The 26,427-nt window shown below is 43.6% G+C and overlaps 1 protein-coding gene across 6 annotated transcripts in view; it reads right to left on the reverse strand.

Annotated features, from left to right (window-relative positions):
- The window catches only part of LOC121140322 (histo-blood group ABO system transferase 1), a 40,717-nt gene extending 15,749 nt beyond the window's left edge, over nucleotides 1-24,968 (reverse strand). The window contains exons 1-2 of one of the 6 annotated variants that reach the window (XM_040745182.1): nucleotides 24,829-24,968; nucleotides 235-304 (exon numbers count right to left, since the gene is read on the reverse strand). In XM_040745182.1, the coding sequence (XP_040601116.1) occupies nucleotides 235-304; nucleotides 24,829-24,841 (83 nt within the window). In that variant the 5' untranslated portion in view covers nucleotides 24,842-24,968. Of the gene's footprint in view, nucleotides 1-234; nucleotides 305-338; nucleotides 435-22,007; nucleotides 22,228-24,828 lie in introns of those variants that run through there. The other 5 variants (XM_040745181.1, XM_040745184.1, XM_040745187.1 and 2 more) reach the window with 5 other exon arrangements.
- Between the last annotated feature and the right edge of the window lie 1,459 nt (nucleotides 24,969-26,427).

A 26,427-nucleotide genomic window follows, 5' to 3' on the forward strand; every position in this document is an offset into this window, starting at 1 on the left:
TGTCTCCCTCTCCTTCCCTAGACCACCACATTGCTAAGGCCAATCCCCAAACCCTTTTTTGGACTCAAAACAAGTTTACAAGAGAGGCTTTTCACTATGGAGATAAGCAAAAGCAGGACAAGCCAGTGTGGGAGTGACTAAGAGCACCCTCATCACTGCCATTATGCTAGTGGGGATGCTAATGGCTCAGGGTCCCCATCTCATGAGCTGTTCCTCACCAGCCTGGATTCTTACCCAAAAAAGACCAAGGCAAACACTATGAAGGGAAGGATTCCAAAGTGAAGTGAGCAGCGTTTTGGTCTCCCTGAAAAACAGCAGCACAGGATCCAGTTACTCACCCCTTTCCTCGACCTGACTCCTAATTCGGAGGTCATCCTCAGGACTGCAGTTACCTATCTCGGGTAGATCCAACCTCTAAGGGAGCTCCATCCCCACTGAGAAGCCAGAGGGAAAGAACGTTGTTACTTCCAGCTCATGACTCCTGCTGCTCCCTTAGACCCTCAAGGCCCCCAGGTCCCCCATGTCCTCATGCCACTGAGCACCCCTTCCTGTGGTTAGCTGAAATGAACCAAAGTGAATGTCTTGGGGTCACTGCTGGCTCCATCAGAGGAGGCTAGGACCAGCCCCCCACCCCAGACCCCTGTATGCTCACATACATGGGGACAGCAATGGATCTGTTCTAGTGACTTTTTCTCATGCTGGGGTTGAAAGCCAGAGCTGAGACAAGTACTGCATCTCTGAGCTATGCTCAAATGATTTTCATTCCTTTAGAAGGTATGTATTTTCATAATTATGTCCAAATGCACCTAAAAGACACATATATAATTTGACTCAGAGTGTCTTCTGGTCCTTTGCCGGTGCTTAAGGTGAGTGGCAGCACTACTCTTAGCCCCAACTCCCTACATCCCCGGCTCTGTCTCCTTGGGCATTTTCTGCACCTAGAGAAGACCTGCCCCTCCCGGACGGACCACCCTGAGTCTGCCCACACCTCAGTCTTCAGTGTCTGGTCCTTTCCCAGTGCTTAAGGAGAGGAAGAGACCCCGCTAGCTCCCACTGAAAGAAAGGATGGGAAGAAGGCAATATAAAAACACAGCCAACAATAGAGGAACAAGCATGACACCACCAGGGTCTAGAAACTCTACACCAGCAAGACCTGAGCATATCAACACAGATGAAACAGAAAAGAATGGCCTTCACAACAACCTCCTGAAAGTGATAGAGGCCCTCAATGAGGATATGAGAAAATCCCTTAAAGAAATGGAAGAAAACACAAACCAAAAATTGCAAGAATCAACAAATCTCTTGAAGAAAGCAAGCAACCCCAAGAAAAACCAATCAAACAGATGAAGGAAACAATTCAAAAAGTTCAAGGCCTGAAAACCGAAATGGAGACAATAAGAAAAACACAAACTGAGGTAATGCTGGAACTTGAAAGCTGAAAAAACACTCAGGAACTACAGATGCAGGCATAACTAACAGAATACAAGAGATGGAAGACAGAATCACATGCACTGAAGAAAATAGATTCATCAACAAAAGAAATTCTTAAATCTAACAAATCCTTATCACAAAATATCCAGGAAATATAGGACACCGTGAAAAGACCAAATATAAGAATAATAGGTATAGAAGAAGGCGAAGAAGCCCAGTTCAATGGTACAGAAAACATATTCAGCAAAATCATAGAAGAAAGTTTTCCCAACCTGAAGAAGGAGATGCCTATGAAACTATAAGAAGCTTATCAAACACAAATAGACTGGACCAAAAAAAAAGTTCCTTCGCCACATAATAATCGACTAAAAAACGAATATTAAAAGCAGCAAAGGAAAAAGGTCAATTAACATATAAAGGCAAACCTATCAGAATTACACCTGACTTCTCCATGGAAACTATGAAAGCCAGAAAGTCCTGGATAGATGTTCTACAAACAATAAGAGACCACAAATTCCAGATCAGACTACTATTCCCAGCAAAACTCTCAATCATTATAGATGGAGAAAACAAGATATCCCATGACAAAACCAGATTTATGCAATATGTATCCACAAATCCAACCCTACAGAAAGGTCTAGAAGGAAAACTCCAACCCAAGGAAGTTAACTACACTCAAAATAACAAGGGCAATAGATAATCTAACTGTACCAGAAATCAGAAATAGGAGAAAAACTGACACATAAAACCACCACAAAAACGGATCCAAAGCAAACAAGAATCAACAATCAATGGTCATTAATATCCCTGAATATCAATGGTCTTTACCCACCTATAAAAAGACACAGGCTAGCAGAATGGATACGAAGACAGATTCCATCCTTCTGCTGCATACAAGAAACACACCTCAGTTTCAAAGACAGGTTCAAACAAAGGTTAAGCCTTTGACAAAATCTAACAACCCTTCATGATAAAGGTCTTGGAGAGATCAGGTATAACAGGAACATACCTAAACATAACAAAAGCCATATACAGCAAACCAACAGCCAGCATCAAGACAAATGAAGAGAAACTAAAGGCAATTCCTCCCACCTGGTCCCCTGTTCCCTTTGGTAGAAGAGAAGACCTGGGATCTGGAGTACTTGGATCCTGCTGGGATAGGAGGCTCTGTGGGAGTCCCCAGGCACTGGAAAGCACACCAGGATGTGGGGGCCTTGTTTACCTTGATCCTCTGGTTTCCTGGTCTCGTTAGTGGAAAAGAAGACCTGAATTCTGGGGTGCTTGGCTCCTGCTGTGAAGGGAAGCTCTGTAGCAGTTCCCAGGCAATCCCCAGGCACTGGATGCAGGGCCTGTTTTACCTGGTCTGGCTGGACCATCTGGCCCCCTGCTCTCCTTGGTGGAAGAGAAGACCTGGGATCTGGGGTACTTGGCTCCTGCCAGGATGGGAAGCTCTGTGGCCTTCCCCAGTCACTGGAAGGCACGCCAGGATGTGGGGCCTTGTTTACCTGGATCCAAAATGTGTCTATTTTTTATACTGTTTGATAAACATTGAACAAGGAATCCCCTTGCTGTGTATGTGGTGGAGGATCAAAGGGGTTTGTTGACTTCCAGACTGGCTGAGAAACCTGAGCCTCAGGCTCAGAGAGACCCTACCTCAAAGGAACAGGTAAAGAGTGATGAAGGAAGACAAGCAATGCCTTTTTTCTGGCCTTAGTATGGACACATCTTTTTTTTTAAACCACTGACTGCTCTGTGTACTAGGCATCTGTCCTAAGGATGTTATTAGGACTAGTTACCACCTAAGTGTAGATGTTGAAGCAAAAAATCTTGTAGAAACCAGCCACCTCTCTGATGTTAGGTAAGAGAACACTTGGGTACTTGGATTGTGAAGACTGTCTGAACAAAGGTTTTGAGAAAGAGAAGAATATATACTTCCAAAGCCACTAGGTAAGAGCTTACAATATAAGTGTTAGGCTATAGAGGCAAATCTTCTCTACTGATTGTCAATTTTCATCAAGTAGTAAAGTAATATGTTATACTGTAAAGTTCCTTATGGTTTTTAAGATAATAAAGAGGATATGATATCTACTGGGTAGACTGTGAGAACTCTGGATAACTAATCCTAATTTAAGTAATTGCCTTCTTTTTATTTTTTATATATATACTTTTTATTTTTAAGTTTAAATTTAAATTAGAAACAAGGTTGCTTCACATGTCAATTCCAGGTCCCTCTCCATTTCCCTCCTCTCCTTCGACGCCCTCCCACCAACCCCCCCCCAATGTCCCCTCATTTCCCCAGGGAGGGTGAGGCCCTCCATGGGGGTGTCCATAGTCTGTCATTTCATCCAGGGCAGGGTCTACACCCTCCCCCAAGAGTCCAGGGTGAGAATACATCTCTCATTGTTGGATGGGAGTCCAAAGTCCATTTGTATACCAGGGATAAATACTGATCAACTACCCAAGGTTCTTAATAAACATCTGTGCTAGTGGCCTGTAGCATCTTGCTGAGTCCCCAAGTGGGAGGAACACCTCCCACTATCATTTAGATTCATCTTTCCTCACTTATTCCATTTTCTATTTCTTGACTTTATTTTTCTTGTCATGAAATTTTTCTTACAAAAGGCAAACAAGTTTCTCATTAAGCCCATAATGGCTCCCTCTATTAAGGTATCTCTTTCATTGCTCTCCTTCTCTGTTCTTCCCCCAACTTGTCTTTCCTTATTCATCATGTTCTCATCCCAAATCCCCATCTCCCCTTCTCTTCCTCCTCCCTCCCTTCCCTTTCCCCCCAAAAAATTAAAAAAAAAACACTGACTGAAGGTCCCAGAATGGATGGTGAGGGGATTCATGAAGTCCCTCTCCTATCTAAGGACTATTGGTAACTCTCAGCTGCTGTTGAGGGAAGGGTCCGTTTTCTTCAGGAATGCAGCCTCTTCTCATGTTCCGGTAGGTGACCCCACACCCAAGCACATGCAGATGGCATTAAGAGGATTCAGTGGGTTTTTTTAAAAAATCACATGAAGTTGTGAGGAAATATGTGGGGAGGAATGGAAGAGAAGATGGGAGAGGAGGAATATAGGGTAGATTTTATTAAAACCTATCTATGCATGTATGAAATTCTCAAACAAGAAAAAGTAAATCGAAAATAGGAAACAATATTTTAAAACCTGCTGAAGAGATGGCTCAGCAGTTCAGAGACCAGAGTTCAGTTCCCAACAACTTCCAAGAGTACCTGCTGATACTGCTGACCACCCCAAGAACCAGTGCACATAACCACACAGAAATACATACTTATTCATCCAATTTTTAAAATAATAAAATTAGCACTTAAAACACACATTGCTACATGTGTGTGGATCCATTTCTGGACTCTTCATCCAGTCTATGGAGCTGTGTGTCCACCCTAACTCCAACCTGCACTGACAATGGGGGCTACGTAATACATATTGGGAGGGTAAGTCCTCAAGCTGTGTGTTTACTTTTCAAAACTGTTCTAGCTTATTCTGTGACTTTTGGATTTCCATTGAAATTTTAGAATCAGCTTCTTGGTTTCTATAAGAATTCTTCTGGACTCTGACTTGTCCACACTTCAACCACCAGCTTAGGCAGATGGCAGCTTAGAAACGCCCATGCATGTGGCAGCAGTGTCTTCATTTCTGTAAGCAATACTTAACTGTGTGGGCTTTGGTGCTAATTGGATGATACTGAAATGATAAATTTTGATGTTTAATGGTTTCTTAAAAGTATTACCTAATAAAACAAATATAGGCATTGACTTTGGTTCCTGAAACCCTGTTCGGCTGACTTCACTGCTGAGCCTGTAACATGTAAAGAGAAGAGACAGGGAAATAGAAGTACAAAACATCAGGGGAAACTGAGGCCACACAACAGAGAGGGAAAGCAGCACTCAGGAGCCTGAAGAGAAGAAACCTAAAAAAGCAAACAGTGGGTGCATGGCTTAATTTAAGATTAGAGGGATGTATTTTTTCCTGATTTGTCCTAATGATTGGAAAGAAACAGGTGTGAAAAGTAGCAATAGCACAGTGTAACATATATAACTGAACCATTCATGACACTAAGATCATAGATAAATATTTCAGGTAAAATTAATGAACAAAGTGGAAAAGGGTGCAGACAAGTGAAAAATGGATGTTGAGAGCTACATCCAAGTTACAAGGCCTGAGAGGGAACAAGACTTGGGATCAAGAAAACAAAAGTCTACAAAGAACAAATAAACTCTAGTCACTGATGTCACTACAAACAGAAACGGTGAAAATTAAGCTCAAAGTGAATAGTGTAACATCGCCCCAGACCTTACCATAACTGACTCCATGATCAAAGGACCTTTCAGACTGTAAAACTGAGCACATGGACAGTACCACCTGCTAAAACTAAAACAAAGACTTAAATCCTTCCAATTTCATAGTTCTGGGAAAGTCTCTTTTGGCTTCTGTAGTTCTGCTTCTGGCTAAATGGTCTTATAAACTGAAGTACGTCAGCCCAGAACATGGTTTTTGTGCTTAAAGACTCACCCTGAGGAAGTTACACTGGGATCCAGAACACCCAGTGTAGTTGCCTACCGGCTAATAAAGACTTTCTCATTTCTTTTAATCCTCCTACTTTCTATTTTATTTTTACCTTATTTTAAGTTGTTTGTTTTTGTTTGAAAGGTTTGTCTGTCTGTTTTGTGTGATGGGGGGGGGTGTTACTTCCATGTGTGTCTGTGAACGACATGCATGACGATTGCCCAACAAGGCCATCAGATCCTCTGGAGGAATTGTAGTTAGAGAACCATGTGGTTGGCGCTGGGTATTGAATCCAGGTCCTCTGGCAGCAGCCAATGCTCTTAACCACTTGACCATTTGCCTGCTTCCTCTCTGTCCCCCACCCCGTGTGTGTGTGTGTGTGTGTGTGCGTGTGTGTGTGTGTGTGTGTGTGTGTGTGTGTGTGTACATGCACGCGTGTGTGGAACTATCAAAACTGATCAAATACCAAAAAAGATGTGCGGTAGTTTGAATGTTATTGGCCCCCATAAGCTCACAGGGAGTGGCAATGTTAAAAGGTGTGCCCATGTTGGAGTAGGTATGGTTTTGTTGGAGGAAGTGTATCACTAGAGGGATGGACTTTGATGTCTCCTGTATTTTCAAGCCTTGACCAGTTCTTGTTGCCAGTGGATCAAGAAGTACACTACTCAGCTGCTTTTCCACCACCAAGTATACAAACCATGTCCTGCAATGATGATAATTGTCTAAACCTCTGAAAATGCATCTACCCAAATTAAATGTTTTTCCGTTATAAGAGCTGTAATGGTCATGGTTTTTCTTCACAGCAGTAAAAACCCTAACAAAAACAGAATACATTAACTACTTTAAAAAGGCAAGAAAAAAATACCAGGCATTTTACCAAAATAAACACATGCTGCTCAGCATTTCCTGTTCATAGGGAACCACAAATCAAAGTCACAGTAATAGCTAGGTCTCTGTGACTTGCGGCCTAGCCAGGGCTGTGCTGTTGTGTTGTTTTGTTTAGCAATGACCAAACATCACTACTTCTATATGAAATGAAAAGATGCTAAGTATGTTCAGCCAGGATCTGGATAAGCAGGTCACCTCAAGGCATGATCACTGCAAAGGCATTCAAGAATCCTTCAATAAGTGCTTCTTCAAGCACCAATGAGACCCATAGCACAGAGGAAGAGCCAGTGCCACTTTCCAGAATTCCTGGGTGGTCAGTTCTCCAGGAGCCAGCACCTTCTAAGAAGCTAGCCTGCACAGTAGCCATAGCCAGAAAGCTCAACAGCCACCACTGTCTAAACTCTCAAGGCTCGTTTTGTCTGGAGGGATCCCCTTCTACTTCCCAGCACACTCTACCAGCTTCTGGGGCTGTGCTTCCCTGGCACTGGCTCTTCTCATGACATGCTGGTTCTTAGATTTGCAAACACCAGGCCTCTCACTTATGTGAAGATGTCAGTGTCTCCAGACCTACGTCTTAATCCTGCTCACTGTGGCAGGCATACTTCCTGGTAACTGACTTGGTGATCTCTACTGCTATTCAACAAATTTCACTGGGGGGATGAATAGAGATTACACAGTATGGGTAGGCTAAGTACAGGCACTAATTGACCAAGTTCCTCAAAACCCCTGGACATTTTAATCTTCAAGACATTTGTCTCAAATCCAGGCATGGACCAGATCTTGAACTGGGCCCTCAAGGGTACGACCACCCACTGAAGAGTCCTAGGTAGGCTGAGGGTCCCAGAACAAGTAAAAATGACTAGTCTCTGACCTGAGGACAACAACGCACCTCAGGAAAGAGGGAACTGAGGAACTGGTTTGCTTCTTATCTTGACTGAAGACAGTGGCACAGCTGTCAAAAGTTATCAAATTGTAATGTATATTGGAAAGGAAAAGTTAACAAAAGAAGGACAGTGAAGGAATTCAAGAAAGGACAGAGAACATCCCAGGAAAGCATTCCCAATAGCAGAAGCAGAGGTTGCAGTTGTACCAGCCGACTCCATTCCCCTCCCCACTGTGTCACTCCAAACCTGTCTTTCCATAGCAAAATGAGAGCGACTCACCCACTTCCAATTCAAGGACTTACTGGGAGATCTGTGAGCCTAAATACAGTCTGATTCAATGAACACTAAACTGTGGTTGTTGGAATCAGGCCTGTTCTTCTCTGAGTGACTCCCTATTGCACTAGTTTTTTTTTTCCACCCTATGCTTTGTCCTAAGAGGCTTTATCATCTGTCCAGGACCACCCATCCAGCACAGAATGATAAATGACTTATTCCTGGCAATAAAAAGGGAGTCACCCTAAAAGGATATAGGTGTGATTTGGGTCATGTGGACATATAAAATCAAACCCAACAGGGATAAAACTGTAAAATACTATCTAAAAAATCCACTAAATTATAAACTATTAAAGAGAGTTAAGACATGCACATTATGCTCAGTCTTCCTATTATCTAATTCTTTAATGCTCAGAACTATATTCCCAGTCATGCTAAGGACAGATGCAATTCATTTACAATGACAAGTTTGACCTAACTTCCTGTATATGTTTTGAAGGTGAAACCTAAGACAAGTAACTAAAAACAAGCAAAGTTTGTTTAAAATCAGATATACTTAATGCACGGTCCTCAAACTCTTCAGAGTTTGGCTAAATATGGTATTTAAGGTGTTTAATGAAAAAGGCTTTTGGTGTAGACAAAAAATGTGTTACAAGAGGCTACTCCAATATTGCCCAAGAAGATGTAGGGTATAGACAGCTCCACTTGTATTATGGTTACCCTACCCAGTAGGCAAATAACTGCCCTATTCCTGGCCTACCACCAGGGCCCTGCAAAAACTGTGGACACTGAGTTGACTGTTCTCCTTTGCCTCACCAAAGTAGGTCAGTCTTCTTATTTCCTCACCTGCAAGAAAATCTCTCAGATCTTGTGGGTCCAGTAACCAAAGTCATATGCTGTCCTGTACAGCAGCTAAAGATGCAATGCTGTCATGTGTGATGGTCAAAGACCTATACCCTCTGTCCCCCAAATGAAGCCATTGAGACTGTGGATGAAGAAACTCTCCCCAGTGTGAGCATGGGAAACATGGCCCTGACACACCTTGTCCTTCTTCCCTGTTCCCTGTGCTTGACAAAAAGTCATTACATTACATTCCTAAAGCTAGCCACCAAGGTCTAGTCCTTTATTTGACTACTTCCTCTTCCTGAAGCTGACTACCAAAGTCCAGCTATCAAAGTATTGAAGTCCAACAATCGAAAGTCCCCTTTGGCTCATCTACGGGGTGTAATCATTGCAACTCAGACAGAAAGGTCGCTTGGCAATCAGAATCCAAGGACTACCACGAAGTCACCTTAAGTATAGCAGCTTACAGCCCCTCTCCAGGAAAAGATTTCCCCAGCAAGGTTGTTACAGTTCCACTTAGGTCCCCCATAGCATAACAAATCTGCTCCACTGGGGGGAAAGTTTCCCCAGTGAAAGTGTTAGAGTTCTGCTCAGTACTCTGCTGCCATGAAAGTTGTTATACCTGGGATCTGGCAAAAACGTCACAGCACACAACAAACCCCACTCAAGAGATTTATTGGGAAGGAAGAATCCAGGAGACTGATTGCCTGCCTCAGGTGAGAAGCTGCAGCAAACTGAAGAGGGTCCAGACCTTAGTTATGATTTCTTGAGGAGTGGAGCTTTCCAGAGTGCCTTGGGATTGGTGGCATTTCAAGTTCAGGAACCTCAGGAATTGGTGAGATTCTATTCGCAGGGATTGGTAGGATTCTGCAGCCTGACTCTGTGGCAAGCTTGGGGGTTGGTGCAATTTCAAACCCTGGTCCTGGGGTTGAGTCAGGGTCTTTCCCTAACCCTTTTCACGTTAGAGTTAGCATGCCCAATTTAAATTAAAGACCTCTTTCTAATATACGGTTTTCCCTTTTACCTTTATAAGCCACCATGCCTAGGGGCCATGTGTGTACCCTCTCTATCCAGAGGCAATCCTTCACAACCCAAGGACAAATACCCCTTCCCCTCTGTCTTGTTCCCTTCCCCTTCTCCCTTTTCTTCTATTTCCTGTCTTTGTCTCTTATTTCCTGTCCTTTGTCCCTCTGGAACAAATAAATGTCCTTTGTGTTAAGAATTTGATCTTGGGGGCTTCTGAGTCAATATCAATTAATCCCCCAAATGAAGCCATTGAGACTGTGGATGAAGAAACTCCCCCCGGTGTGAGCATGGGAAACATGGCCCTGACACACCTTGTCCTTCTTCCCAGTTCCCTGTGCTTGATAAAAAGTCATTACATTACATTCCTAAAGCTAGCCACCAAGGTCTAGTCCCTTATTTGGTCACTTCCTCTTCCTGAAGGTGACTACCAAGGTTCAGCTATCAAAGTATTTAAGTCCAACAATCAAGTCTCCTATGGATCACCTAGTTAGTGTAAGCATTGCAGCTCAGACAGAAAGCTTTCCTGGCAATCAGAATCCAAGGAATACCACAAAATCACCATAAGTGAAGCAATTTACAGCCCCACTGCAGGGGAAGGTTTCCCCCAGCAAAGTTGTTACAGCTCCACTTAAGCCCCCACAGTATGACAACTCTGCTCCATTAGGGGAAAAATTTCTCCAGCAAAAGTATTAGAGGTCTGCTCAGTTCTACTCTGCTGCTGTGAAAATTGCTGTACCTGGGATCTGGCAAAAATGTCATAGCACACAACAAACCTCACAGACCCCAGACTGATAGCTGAAAAACCAGCATAGGACCGACCCAGACCCCCTGAACGTGGGTGTCAGTTAGGAGGTCTGGGCAGTCTATGGAGCCTCTGGTAGTGGATCAGTATTTATCCCTAGTACACGAATGGACTTTGGGAGCCCATTCCACAAAGATGGATACTCTCTCAGCCTAGACACATGGGGGAGGGCTAAGGCCCTGCTCCAAATGATGAGACAAACTTTGAAGATCCCCCATGGAAGGCCTCACCCTCCCTGGGGAGCAAAAGGGGAATGAGATGGGGGGTCGGTGGAGGGTAAAGGAGGATGGGAGGGAGGAGGAACAAGATTGTTTCTAATTTAAATATAAAAAATGTGTAATTTTAAAAAAAAGAAAAAGAAAAAATGTCACAGCACACAACAAACCCCACTCAAGAGACTTATTGGGAAGGAAGAATCCAGGAGACTGATTGCCTGCCTCAGGAGAGAAGTTGCAGCAAACTGAAGAGGGTCCAGACCTTAGTTATGATTTCTTGAGGAGTGGAGCTTTCCAGAGTGCAATGGGATTGGTGGATTTTGTTGGATTGATTGTGGGGCAAGCTCAGGGATTGGTGGCATTTCAAGTTCAGGAACCTCAGGAATTGGTGAGATTCTATTCTCAGGGATTGGTAGGATTCTGAAGCCTGACTCTGTGGCAAGCTTGGGGGTTTGGTACAATTTCAAACCTTGGTCCTGGGGGTCAAGTCAGGGTCTTTCCCTGACCCTTTTCACCTTAGAATTAGCATGCCCAATTTAAATTAAGTGCCTCCTCCTGACATAGTGTTTCCCCTTTTACTTTTATAAACCAAGACCTCCTCCTAACATACAGTTTCTCCTTTTACCTTTATAAGCCACCATGTGTGTCTCCTCTCTATCCTGAGGCAATCCTCCCCTCCCTATGGACAAATATCCCTTCCCCCTCTCCCTTCTACCCTTCCCCTTCTCCCTTTTCTTCTGTTTCCTGTCTTTGTCTCTTATTTCCTGTCCTTTGTCCCTCTGGAACAAATAAATGTCCTTTGTGTTAAGAATTTGATCTTGGGGGCTTCTGAGTCAATATCTATTAATCCATTCATATGTTGCTACAAATTGGATATTAGCTTACAGGGACTTCCATTCCCTCCCCTCCCACTCTAGCCCAGTTCTTTTTTTTTCTATTTCTTTATTTAAATTAGAAACAAGCTTGTTTCACATGTCAATCCCAGTTCCCTCTCCCTCTCCTTCTCCCCTGACCCTCACTGACCCCCTATCCCATGCCCTTTCTGCTCCACAGGGAGGGTGAGGCCTTCCATGTGGGATCTTCAAAGTCTGTCATATCATTTGGAGCAGAGCCTAGGCCCTTCCCCATGTCTCTAGGCTGAGAGAGCATCCCTCTGTGTGGAGTGGGCTCCCAAAGTCCATTTGCATACTAGTGGTTAATACTGATCTACTACCAGAGGCCCCATAGACTGCCCAGTCCTCCTCACTGACACCCACGTTCAGTGGTCTGGATCAGTCCTATGCTGGTTTTCCAGCTATCAGTCTGGGGTTCATGAGCTCCTCTTGTTCATTTCAGCTGTTTCTTGACCCCAGGTTTCTTGACAGCCTGGTCTTGACCCCTTTGCTCATCACTCCTCCCTCTCTGCAACTGGGTTCCAGGAGTTCAGTTCAGTGTTTAGCTGTAGGTGTCTGCTTTTATAGGTTTAAAGAGAAATTTGGCATTAGGGAAATGTTCAGAGATCTACAAGGATGACACCAACTAACAATCTAAGCAATAGTGGAGAGGCTACCTTAAATGTCCTTCCCTGATAATGAGATTGATGACTACCTTATATGCCATCCTAGAGCCTTCATCCAGTAGCTGATGGAAGCAGAAACAGATACCCACAGCTAGTTCAGTTTTTGCACACTCAGATCTTCAGTCACTGGCCTTCTCCTCCCAACAATGTCTAATTGGTGAGTTTTTCCCTAAACTCTCCAAATTCCTATACTTCCCATAAGCACACTCTGTTCAGTTTGTAGTTAGTAAGCTTTCCCCTCACTTTTGGTGGTTGAACTGCCAAAATCTGGAGCCCCTCCTCCTCTGATGACCCTGTTTTTAGGGCCTAAATTCTTGCTCAGACCCACTGAGGTCACTCTATTGGTGGCAGACTCTGGGTGATGACTCCCTCTGTAAGCCCATCAAGGCACAAGAGTGGCCAGGCCCCTCCCTGAGGACCTCCAACAGCAAAGCTTTACCCAGAAAACACTTTAACTGCCCTAACAACCAGACACAGACCCTACCCTGCAGAGTTAAAAACCTAAGCTCTGAGCTCAGAATCCCACCTATCACCACCTTGGAAATATCCACTTTGAAAGACTCTGTACCCCTATATAAGCCCTGGCCTCTGCTCAGTTCTCAGTTCCTTCTTGCCTGATCAGAGGCAGCCACCATCCTGGGTGCTTCCCTCCCATTAAATCTCTGTGAGGATTGTTGTGCAATGTGATTTGTGGTACTGTTTGAGTCTCAACTGCTGAAATGCCTTTCCCCTCAGAGCTGTAACACTTACTCCCTCCCTAACAGAGATCTCTGTTCTTCACACCCTGTCTCTTGACTTTGGCTCACCAGTCTTCACTGGAGATGGAAATGCTTTCTCCACCCAAAAATCTCATTAGTAGTGCACTTTATCATCCAATAATAACCCCGGTACCTGAAACATGTCTCTGCCTTCCCTTCTGTCTGCTACAAGCCCTCTGTGTGGCTCTTAGACTCTGAACTTTTCCAAACTGTTGTCAGTCTTTACTCTATTTCATGTCCCCTATTTACTCCTCCAGACTGTGGGAATACTGACTGTACACTGTCAGAAGCCTCCGGCCATCAGCCAGCTGTGGCTGCCTCACGTACTCATAGAGAAAATGTGACTCTATCCTCACAGAGAGTACATGACTATGGACCACCCTGCTACCTCTGCTAAATTTCAGAAACAGGCCTACAGCTTGTCAGTTAAAGATTAGCTCAACAGAAAGCCCCCAAGTTCACCAGGAGATAAGCTTGGACAATAGGGAAAGATTGAGATAGATAAAGTAAGGACCTACGGTCAGTTTACCAAGCAACACAGGAGGTTCTACCCATGACCTTTTGCCCTGTGGATTAGGTTACCAGGCAACACAGGAAGCTACCTCTCCCACTGACCTTTTGCCCTGACAGTTTCCTTGAAGCTACAGTCATCACCCTCATTCCCTCCTCTCCTCGCTTCCTCCTCCAAGCCCCTTAAATATACCTTGGAAAGATTAAGGTTTCGTCACCTTGATCAGATACCTGCCTTGGTGTCCTTTCTCGTATCTCCTGTCCTCCATCTTTCTCCTAGGTGCCCTCCAGTCCCCATGTTGAATGTCCCATGGGTAGGGGCAGTACTCTGTGCCCACCAGCTGTTGCACTGTCCATACAGCCAGTCCTGTCCTCCTCCATACATCCCATGCTGCAGTGGAACCCACCTGAGTCTCAGCTTCAGCATATGCACTGATGCCACAGGCTATGCACCTCAGGCCTGATCTACCTTAGCTACTGCAGTCCCCCCTGCACACAGCTGTCAAAGTCCCTCCTTCCTTCGGCCCACCTCCTTCTCCCTACCCCTCTGCAACCTAGCCACACTCACTCTCTTGTTAGCCCTGCCCATTCCACAAGGCCCAATCCTGACCTGGTGGAGGGGAGTCTATGCACAAGTGGGCTCAGCACAGCCTGTCTAACACTCCATAACAACCAGTAACCCAAGCAAGCCAAGGCCTTCTCTCCATTCCCACTAGAGACTGCAGCTTCCTTAGGCCCATATCTGGGCCACAATGAACCATTCCTCACTACCTCCTCCAAAATCTGCCTGCTAAGTCCAGTTCCCTTGGGTCCTTCTGGACCTCAGTGATATCCCTCCAGCCTTCAGCTTCCTCCAGGAAGTCTTACAGCTTCCCTGGGCCTGTGTTTGGGCTACTGTAACCCTTTCCCTCCCCATAAAGCTTCCTCCCCTGTCTCCTCTGCTGCTGTGGCTCCTGGAGCTATTTCCAGCTGTGATGCTCCAAAAGCCTTGCCTCATCCACACCCCTGCCATCAGCTCCAAAGGACCCCCTCCTCTCAGCCTGATGCTGGCCCCCCATTGATCCTTATACCAAATGTCTCACCCATCCACCTACAGGCTGATGGGACCACACTTGCTCCCACATCAGCCCTACCTTTACTGTTACAGTATTACAGCTGCATCATCCCCCTCCCCTCCTGAAGCCAAATTCTTCATAGTCCATTACCAAGTAAGCTAAAATATAAGTTATGGCCTGGTGATAACATCTCCTTCCAGCAAGACAGTGGCCCTTGCCACTTTCTCACCTTTACCTGTTCTTGTCCTGACACTGCCTATAACTTACGCGAAGTCATACAGAGAAAAACTGTAATATTCTATTATGACAAATGTTTACTACATTTATGGTTTAGGGTTTGTTTTCATGCTAGAAGATCTCCAATGAAATCTTCAACTCAAACTTTAAGATTCAAACTTTATAAGGATGAAGCTGCAAGCCCTACTCTGTATTAACTTAATGTGTTTAGAACTATACTTATATTCATGATTAATTACCAAAATAGGCCTCATTTAGCCTCTTGTATGTTTTCAAAGTTAAGCATAAATAGCAGGTATACTTAACATATACTTGTTCCCCCAAACACCTCAGACATTTGCTGAATATGGCATTTGCGATCTTCAATTAAAAACTCCCCACAATAAACAGAGATGCCCTCCTAACAAGAAAACTTTAAGATCTCCAACAAAAACAGAACACTGTACTAATGACTCTACCTGAACACTAACCACTGGACAAAACTGATCCATGCCCCATCTGCCTCCGGAAATTTGCGGAAACTGTGGATACTTTTGGATTGACTGCTGTACTCTGCCTCATCACAGTAAGGTTAATTGTTCTTTCTCTACAGAAAAAATCCACAAACCTGAGCCTGACAGCCAAGGCTGGCTGCTCTGTGTGACAACTGAAGATTAAAAGCTGCTTTTTTTCTGACAGCCATGGACCAACTACCGCTTCTACAAAGAACCACGTAAGCCTCAAATGACTAAGCAAGTCTCTTGTCGTTTTAATTGATATAATACCATTTAAATTATACTTCCTACTCCAATTTATCCTTCTCAGGTCTCTGATGGCATTGATGACTAACTGCAGCTTTAACAACAACAAACCCCCAGATGTCTGGTCGGTCCATTTCATATGTACGGTTTGCCTTGCTGACAGGCTTCACACTAAGAAAGATTTGTAATTTCTAAAGGTTATGAGAAACAAACAAGTAATGTAGATCAGGGAAAAATGAATGATATCAGTTATGCATGTCTAAGAGGATACACACACACACACACACACACATCTGAAGTTATGACAGCCCAAGGAAATGTGTTAAGGTCTGAAGACACGTAAGCTTAAGTAAGTCATTTATGGGTCAGAGGAAGTAATTTAAGGTGTATGAAAAGCTGTTCAGATTTCTTTCCTTCTCACTATGCTATTGTTGTGGTCCCACTCACCCCTCTCCCTCACCCATTGTCAAAATGCACAACCAGTCCTCCACACTCCTCCATTGACTTGTTCCTTTTAAGGTTTTTTTCTCCCCATACTCTCCAGAATTGAAATAAAATTTGTCTCTTTACCCCAACAACAGCTCTCAGGACACTCCTCATTTCCTTAACCTACACTTGTACACTCTCCACACCCCCAAACTCCTCTTATTCACCTCTGTAGTCAACCCCACGATATGGGGTACCACCTCTCCTTCCCTTCTTGCATGGCATAAACCCCTCTCAGTTATACTCAAAGACCCTGCTGCCTGCATTTCCAAACTCTAACACTCCCTACCCTTGAGCAGTCCCTGCCTAGGCCTCAAACCCATCATTTCTATGCCACACCGCCTCACCCTACAGCACTCCCATATTAGCTGTCAAAATAATGAATAGAACCTTCCGTCTTATCCAGGACCTTTCCATCATTAACTATTGGCCCTTCACGGCCTTAATTATCTAACCCTTATACTATCCTATCAACTTTCAGTCCTAAATCTTTTTTTAACACTGCTGAACGTCCACCTCTAACACCTCTTGCCTTTACTCAACAATCCCAACAACTGCCCTAGACTGTTCTTCCCCACGGATTCAGAGACAGTCCCCAACTTTTGGCCAGCCACTCCTACTGCCTCGGCCCTTCGTTCTCCCACCTGCTTCGGTGTATAGATATAACCTCCTCCTTTGTAGGTCTTTCCTCTCTGGTAGTCTTGTCCCCAAAATGCCTATCTTGGATTCTCTCTTACACCAACCTACAGGCACCTCAGTTTAGACTACCTAGTCCATCTCCACTACTTATCTCTGCCCTTGTACTCATGGATCCCTAAAAACTCACTCCTGAGACATTCCCTATACCAAGCTACTTCTGGACCATCTCATATCCTCATTCCTCCCTTCCACAGGAAAAAAACAAATTCTTAAACTTAAAACATTCTTTCTACCCCAGCCCATCTTCTCCCAGGTATAAACAAACCCTTCCATCCTTACACTTATAAAACACGTAACACTCCCTAAGATTGACAGTTGTCCCTGTAGCCTACCTCTCTCCAAAATTCTGTATAAAACCATCCATGGATGATCTCTTTGTCTATGCACTCTCACCTCTCTGCTCACCTCTAAATCTAACAAATAACTCTGGTGTGCTCAGAGTACTGGAATCCCTTCCTCTAGGTGACAGAGCTGAAGGTAAAGACAGAACCTCTGGGATCCCCTGCCACAATCTATTCCCACCAGACTCTCCCTCAACTCCTAACTTAAAAAGGACTCCACCATTCCTTTCACTATTTCCAATTTTATCTCTCCAAATTTCTCTTATTAAAAACACATCATTCACATTCCTAACCTGTGCTGCCCTCAATCCCTCCACACTCATTTCTTTGCCTCAACATTCCCCAGATGCTCTACACTTCTGTTCCACAATTCTCAAAGACCTTGTATCCATCCCTCTAATATATGAGGATCCTCTAGCTACTTCTTTCTACACTTTTTAAATGGATAACAGCTCCCTCATGTCAGATGGATATATAAGATTGACATCTCCATTGTCCAATGGGAAATGTCATTCTGAAATCTGTCTCTTATTGGTTGTTGAATAAAGCACTGTTGGCCAATAGGGAAGCAAGATAGGTGGGACTAGGAGTCAAGGAGGATTCTGGGAAGGAGAAACACAGGGAGTCATCATGTAGCTGCCATAGAAGTAAGAGGTCCGGACCCTTTCTCTGGTAAGAGAAATACTTAGATTAACAATTATGGGTAAATACTTAAGTCAGAGACAGCCAGTAAGAAACCAAGCAAACGGCCAACAGCTTCATAATTAATATAGCCTCCTGTGTGTTCATTTGGGACTGATTCAGCTCTGGAACCAGGCTGGCAGGAAGGCTGCATTCTTCAATTGTCAGTCAAGACAATAATTGTGCTGATATGACAACCTGTCAAGCTGTCGTTTCACCCAACTTTAATGACTCACTACACTTATATGACTTCCCCCCAGACTACCCTACTACATAACCCAGATTAACAGCACACCTAAACCTCCTTCAGCACCAGATAGTCTCCTAACTCACCACTTTGCATGTTTATTCTCACCCTCCAGTGCCTGTTCTCTCAAGATCACTGTTCCCCACAATTCTCATCTCTTTTCTCACACTTCTACTTATCCTCTGCCAAAATAATTGCCAAACATCCACTACCAATTGGATTGCCCTAAATTCATTACCTATCCAGACATCAAACACAAGCCACCCCCCTTCTCTCTCCCTCCCTACCTGCCTCCTTCCTTCCCTCTCCATCTCTCTCTCCCTTCCCTCTCCCTCTCCTTCTCCCTTCCCTCTCTCTCCCTGTCCCTCTCCTCTGCCTCCCTCCCATGGCCAAACCCTCACTCAGGTCAAGGTCATCCAACAAACTCTCTCCTCAACTTCACTAACCCTTCCTTCAAGGCCTCCCACTGCTCTTTGTGTGTCTCTTCAATGTCCTCCTTTAGTAGCAGTCCCTCTACTGCAGGTACCCCAGTTGCCAATGTTCCAGTTTCTGCCTGTGGTGTTAGGAGCCCCTGCTCTAGAGTTTTAAGTTTAGCCCTAATGTCAGGGTAGCTCTGAGAAAAAAAGTATGTCATAAGGAGCTGTCTTCCCTCTGTCCCCTCTGGGTCTACATTGGTGTACTGTAAGAAGGCCTGTGTAAGGTGGTTTAGGAACTGAGAGGGATTCCCCATTTTGTTCTGAAGCTTTTCATAGTTAACTGGTTTTAGGGCAGCCCTATGTAGACCAGCCATAAGGCAGGTCGTAAACTGATCTCTAGCCAAAGTTCCACTTAGAGTGTTATAGTCCCACTGGGGCTCTTGATCTGGAATGGCCTCTGTCCCAGTAGGGTGAGCCGCATTGGTTTGGTGTACTTCATCTGCATATGCCCTAGCCTGCTCCCAAACTCGACTCCATTCCTCAGGTAGTAATTTATTGGTTACATTCATGAATATATCATGAAAAGTAAGGTTATAGGATTGAGCAATATACTGAAACTCCTTTATGAAAGCAGTGGACTTAGCAGTATAGGAACCCAGTCTCTGTTGTATCTGAGAAAGTTCTGATAGTGAGAAAGGGACGTGGACCTTGACCAGGCCATCCACCCCGGCCACTTGTTGTGCATGGCTTGTTTATGGAATACTGTGCCTTCCCAGGGTCCCCTGTTCTATCTACTGTGGATCTTCCTCCCCATCACTAACTCTGTCTCTTTAAATAGGCAGGTGTATATGTAACCACCATTTTAAAAATGTAAGGTAACTTCATATACAATTTAAATTCAACTATACTAAGTATCAAATATTTCTAAATTGTTACATTTTTAAATAATAGTAAACATTTAAAGTTATAAGGGTCTATTTCAAATTAACAAAATATTTATAGCACCAAATCCTTCCTGTAAGCTGGTTACAAAGGTAAAACTATTACAAAAGGACATTTTTCCCTAGTCACCTATGCACTTAAGGCAAGTCACTAAAGATAAATTTTGTCTACTGAGACATACTAAACAGACAGACAGCCCTCAAATACTCAGAGATCGAGAGAACGTGGCATTTAAATGTTTTATTAAAAAGCTTTTTACAACAGAGAGATGGGCCATCTGCTGGCGCCACCCCATTTCCTCCAGAAAGACTGGTGGACACTGAAGAAACTCCACCCACAAAGTGGCAACACTGGCCACTAAACAGCCCTGCCCTTCACCTCAACTGCTGAAAAGGACTCTTCAGGCCGTGAACAAGAGGACACTGGAATCAACTTTCTCCACGTTGCTCGGGTCAATGGTAAGAAAGCCTTCCTAAAAAGTCTCCAATCCATGGGTCTCACACTATCAGCAGAAGGCAGGTGTCCTCGTAGTCTCTGACTTCAACAACTGTGGAGGACCTTGGGGATGGCTGTCCATGCAGTCAGCTAGTAAGTCTCTCATTCTCCCTTATCAGGTAGTATTGTGTCCTTCTCAAGAACTCTGATGCTTTTGACAACTGGTAGCTTTGCCAGCTTAAAAATAACAGACATGACAAAGCTCTGTCATAAAACAGATTTCAGAAACAGGTATTCTAAGGTTTATCTACATAAGATGGTAATATAATAAAGTGAATTAAGACATTAAAAAGAATAATTTTCTTTCATGATGCTACTGTTCATAGTTTTAATATTAATAAAGTTCTGATAAGCTACTATCTAACTCCAACAGAGTACTAAACCACTATACCAATATATGATCATAACTGCAAGGTCAAGATTAAGGTACTTTTTATTGTGCTAAAAACCATCTATGACACTATACGATCAAAACTATAAGCTCAAAATTAAGGTGCTTTTCATTGTGCTAAAAATATCTGTCAGTTTTAAAAATGTTAATGCTTTCTGCCAAGTCACTTCTAACTTAACTATGCTAATACTTAATGTTTTCACAAACTTAAAGGATTCTTGTAAGTTCCAGGAGGCCAAATTAGACCCATCCAAACAGGTCAGATTCACTCCAGATATTATTCAGCCTCTCCCTGGTCCCAGGATTCCCTTCCCTCATCCTGGGACCCCTAGGGAACCCCTCCCTCATCTTACAATCTTCCCCTCAAATACCAGGACCTAAGAAAAAAAATTTTAGACTTAACCTCACCCTCCACTCTGCTAACATCCAAAGAGATCTACAGAGGCACCAGACAGTTCCACACTCCACTGCGATGGAGCAACTAGCTACCCCGGATGTGACAATACCTGAACTTTCTCAAGTTTCCCCAAAGATGGTCAATGTCACCCAGGTCAGCAGGAAGCAGTCTTAAGAACTCAATGTCCTTATTCCCTAGCCTGCCACGTCTAACACCCCCACCTCTTTTTAATAATAAATAAAGGTGGGAATGAAAGGTTCAGGCATTACTCTGGCCTGCCCTGCTACCTGGTAGGATTCACTCAGTCAGCATTCTGGCCAGCCCAGAGTTCCATGAGAACCAGTCTGCACACAGGTACACAGGTGCAAAGGACCCCTTTAAAGGACAGATCCTTGCCCACTTAAGCTCTCTCGTCTTCTGCTCTCTCTCTCTCTCTCTCTCTCTCTCTCTCTCTCTCTCTCTCTCTCTCTCTCTCTCTCTCTCAGCTCTGCACAGGTTGGTTATCTCTCATCCCCCCTTTCCTTTCCTGTCTACCAATAAAACTTCACGTGGGACCATTCATTCATGGTTTGTGTCTCGTTACTGGTAACCTTAGATATTTTAACAACACCAGCCCCACTCCTGACTGCTTGTCCCTTGGCCAGGCACTCCTTCTCCTTAACAATCCAAGTCCCCCTTTGGAAACCAAAGCCAAATTCTCTCAACATTCCACACAAACCCCTCAAACCCTGTTATAGACCATCCCTCTCACTGTTTGTCAACGCCTCCGCCATCATCTATATTCCTAAAATATTTCCATTTCAGAGCCCGCATAAACACCCCCCAAAAGACTATTCTGATACACAAAGTTTTCTCAAAGTATACTCTCCCGTCAGAGCCTGACCCCACTTTCAGATAACAGTTGTTCCCCAATTAACATCCCATAGTCAATCTAAAATTTCCTGCTCCTCTCAAGAATCCTCAGACACCAGATAAGTGCTCCTGTAAACCAACGGCCAGTTTTCCTGCCTACTGCTTATTCCTAATTTTGAGATCTCTCCCAGTCCCTTAGTCCTCTCCTCCTTTTTTCCCTGGTCTTGAGACTCCTTATCCCACTACAAGGCCCATGAACCTAAAAGTTTCAAATGTACATTTAAAATAAAATTTTTCTAAACCCTTAACTTTACCTCTGTTCCTAGTTCATCTGTCCCAAAAGACTTCAGATCAACTCCAGACTGCTCCAGAAACTCCAGTGCCGGCCCCAGCTGTTTCCTCTAAATCTAGATCCCTGGTGCAGCCACACAGACTACACTTCCCTAGCAATAGATGGGCCCGCATAATCAGGACGTTGACACAGCTGCTCTTCCAGCCTAGACCAACAACCTAGCTCCCTTGTGTTCCCTAACAACAATGCACAATTGTCAGCAGGAAGCAGTCAGAGAGAATGATATCCTCTTACCCAACACCCAGAGACCCAATAATAATACAGATAGGAGGGAATGAAGGGAATCTAGTCAGCCTAAACATGGCAAACATGGCTCAAGCAGGCCTTGTCCTTCTCCCCCCATTCCCTTTGCCTTGATAAAATCCATTAGATTACATTCCTAAAGCTCTCCATAAAGGTCTAGTCTATTATTTGGCCACTTCCTGTTTCTGAGACTGAATACCAAGGTATGGCTATAGAAGTATTTTAGTCCAGCAATCAAAAGCCCCCTTTTGGCTCAGCCAATTAACGTGTCCAAATTAAAATTAAACACCCAATCCTTCTCTATGAGTCACATCTGCCTCCTCTCTATCCATCTGGGATAAATATCCCTTACCTCTCTCCCTTGTCCTTTTCCCCTTCTTCCTTCTCTATCTCCCACCTTTGTCTCTTCTTCCCTGCTATTTGTCCCTCAGTGGCAAATAAATCTCTTCTGTGCTGAGAACTGAGGCTTAGGCTTTCCTGAGCCAATACAGATTCCATCAGGGTAAGTCAGGCAGAGGTAAATTTCAGTCATTTTAATTGATACATAATCCATTTGGATTATACATCCTGCTACAATTTATCATTCTTAGATCTCTGGTTGTGTTGAGGGTTAACTGTAGCTTTGTTAGTTTGTCAGCAGCAAGCAAAAGCAAACAACTCTCTCCCCAGGGTTGCAGCTGCCTTGTCTGTTCATTTCACATGTAAAACCAGGTCTCACTTTCTTTTAGAGCTACTAGGTCTCCAGCTGAGAAAGACACAGTTTACCTGCTGACAGATGTCACACTCAAAGTGATAAACTCATAAAACAGGTTTCAGTGTAACTTTTTACTATTCCTTTACTTAAAGGAATTGCTTTACAATGACTTCTCTCAGTAATCAACCACCTACCTGTGTCTCATGGCAAATGACTGGATAGGAGAAAAATGTTTGAAGTTTATGTACATTGTGAGCCTTTAAGGAAATGATTTGATGTGTGTAAATACACTATGTAAAGGTTTGAAGATGTAAAAGCTTAAGTAAGCTATGGGGGTCTAATAAAGAGACGTAAAGTGTGTAAAAATGAAAAATAATTCAGATTTCTTTCCTTCTCACTCTAATGTTATATTAAGACTTCAAATGTTCAGAATTTTAACATTAATCAGTGGAGTTCTGATAAGCTATTAATCTAATCTTGGTAAAGTATAGACTGCTTTTATCATAATCATAAGCTCAAAACTTTAAATCTCCTTTGGCTGTCTTTTAGTGTAGACTTAAAAGTGCTTCTAATCATGCTGAAAGCATCTCTGTCTAATCTATATACCCATGCCCCTGTGCTTTTAGCACAGAATTATTTATTTCGGTCCCCAGGCTTATACTATGACTCAAAGGCGTGAGTCTACTGCTTTTTCTACTGTGTGAATTTCAGTACACATTACAAAAAACTGGCAATGCTAATGTATTTAAAACTTCCAATATTTAAAATTCATGTAAGCTTAAAGAAAGTCACCTGAGCTTTTCAGTTAAGATTGTCCAGTAAGATGCTTAGTAGGGACAGACTTTCTTCATAAGCTTGATAACCTGAGTCTGAGCTCCAGAACCCAGGAGGTAGAAGAGAAGCATCTCCACAGAGTTGTTCTGTGATCACCACACACACATGCCCACAAGTATACATCACACACAGAAATCAATTTTTAAAAGGAAAAATACCATCATAATTTTCTTATATGTAATTTAGTACAGGGAGAAAAGAGGGAATATGAGAAGTGAGTTTCTTTTTGTTTTTTCTATCTGAGGTGGTCAGTATCTTCTGGTATAGAACTCTGTTGACTCTACCACACCCTTACCCTTTGTGATGATAAGTATTAATCAACAGCACCAGATTATAAAGTCCAGCTCCAACCAATGAGGTAAGACAGTCATCAGTTGTGCTTAGAAAAAAAATTTAAGTGGACTTTGTGCTCCTACTTCCTTGATCACAAGCAGCACACACTTTTGCCAAAAGGAAGTCCCCTCCTGGATTAATTTTGCTTTGTCAATGTGTTTCTTTGTGAAACACCAAGCATATTCATTCTATCAATATGACCCTGGCTCCTATGGTACCTCCTCTCCAAGCCACCTCCAGCCCTGAAGGGTTACTGCTCACTCAGCCATCTGGAGATGCTTCCCCTTAGCCTCCTTCCTTCCCTTCTCCCCGTAGGCAGCCTGGACAACTCTGAGCTCCTGGAAAGCCAGCTTCATGGCCACTGACACCCCCCTGTCCTGGGATGCCAGGGAAGGTGGAGGATGCCTCATAAAGATATAGACAGGTCACTTGCAGTCAATGTCTGCCAAGTCATATCTGGACTCTCCACTATGACCCAGACCTCTGGGTCACTTAACCACCCCTCACCAGTACATATACACAAACATAAAGATCCAGGGACCCTCAGGACTCCTGCCATCCCAGTAAGCCTGGCACTGCCACCTCTGAGCCTCTGGCCCCAGTAGCAATAAGGCCCCAACCAGGTGGTAAGCAACCAATTGAGGGTACCCACAGCCCCCTTCCTCACCCCTCAGCTCACCTCTGAGGTCCATGACAGGGCCCTAGACAGTTAAATTTCTGAGCAGCAAGTCCTTAGGCACAGCCCAGACCTCGGGTACACAGCAGGACCCACCCTCAGGAGGGAAAACCCAGTTCTGAACACCTGTGGGCGGGGAAGAACTCTGGCAGACTTCTGATTTGCCCAGGTGTATCTATGAACCAGATGTCCTCAGCCAGGTATCCCTGTGGAGAAAGGCAGTATCTCACCCACACCTCATATACCAGAGACTGTGGATCTTCATTCTGCCAGGCTTCAAACTGCCTTTGCCGTGGACTCCCAAATCTGCCTCCATTGTCTTCTTCAGCTTAGGTTCCTTCCTACTCTACCTGACTATTCTCCTCACCTGACTATTTTGTATTAGGATATTCTCTCTCTCTTCTTTCTCCCTCAGCTCTTGTCTTTCTCCCCCCTTATCTCCCTTTCTCCCCTGAAGCAGAAATATTACACTACACAAATTTAGGGATGTCCTATGATACTTATTGAAAGAGAAACCAGTTACGTGAAAAGCTAAGAAAGCCTAGAACCAAAGGTTCACACGCTGCTCTCCAGGTCGAAACTGAAACCCAAAGAGAAAAAGTCCCCTCCCCCTCTCTATTTACCACCATACATTCTAGGTACCCGTGAACACACCCACACGGGAGTGGTCAGTGCTTACAGATACGTAAAATCACTCCCTACAATTCCCCTTTTAGTCTAAAGAAAAGATTTAGACTTAAAACAAAACTAAATTATGTCAATAAACAAAATGTCTCAAACATAAATAAAGCATATATACATAGAAGATGATAAACAAATTATACTCTACCCATATCCTAGCCTAAGCATATCTATCCCATCTAAACCTAAGCTTATTTGAAAGAGATGCCCAAGTCTGAACACCTCCTTCCAATCCCAACCCTATAATAATTGAAAACTAACACTAACAGGTACAAACTATCCTGTAATATCAACAGTAGGGAAAGGGGGCACAGTATTCTCAAAATTGCTTCCTGTTAAAATGGGATGATAACAATCTCATGGGAACCTGTGGGAAGAAAATGTTATTGTAACTACAGTCTTAAATAGATTAAATAGTCTCTGTTTGGCAGGAGATGCTTGATTGAAGGTCTTGACTGAAGCTCTGGCCTGATTGTAAAGGTACACTCTATCAGTTCATTGCTCCGGAGTTGTGTCAAGTGATGCAGTTCCAAACCAGTTTCAGGATGGTACTGGTCAGATGGAGTCAATGATGTGGGGCCAGTTCAGATGCATCCAGTCAGATCAGGTGGAGTCGATGAAGTGGGGATTGCTGTTAGGAAATTCCTCATTCTCTAGGAAACTTAAACATTAATTTCATGTTAACTGAGAAATGTTCAACTTTTATATGTATGCATATATAAGGAAGATAGTAAACATGAAGATTCAGAAATGGAACCGAGTATAAACAGATGACAGTCCCTAGTTTTGTTTTCTTCTGTCTTATATCAATGGCTCTTTGATATAATACGGACATTCTGAATTTTATTTTAACAACATGCTTGGATTCAGAAGACAAGAGCCAATGCAACTCCAAATCCAGCTTCACTTAAATGAATTGGG

The sequence above is a fragment of the Mesocricetus auratus genome, unplaced genomic scaffold (genome assembly GCF_017639785.1).
Source record: "Mesocricetus auratus isolate SY011 unplaced genomic scaffold, BCM_Maur_2.0 Super-Scaffold_100004, whole genome shotgun sequence".
Taxonomy (NCBI): domain Eukaryota; kingdom Metazoa; phylum Chordata; class Mammalia; order Rodentia; family Cricetidae; genus Mesocricetus; species Mesocricetus auratus.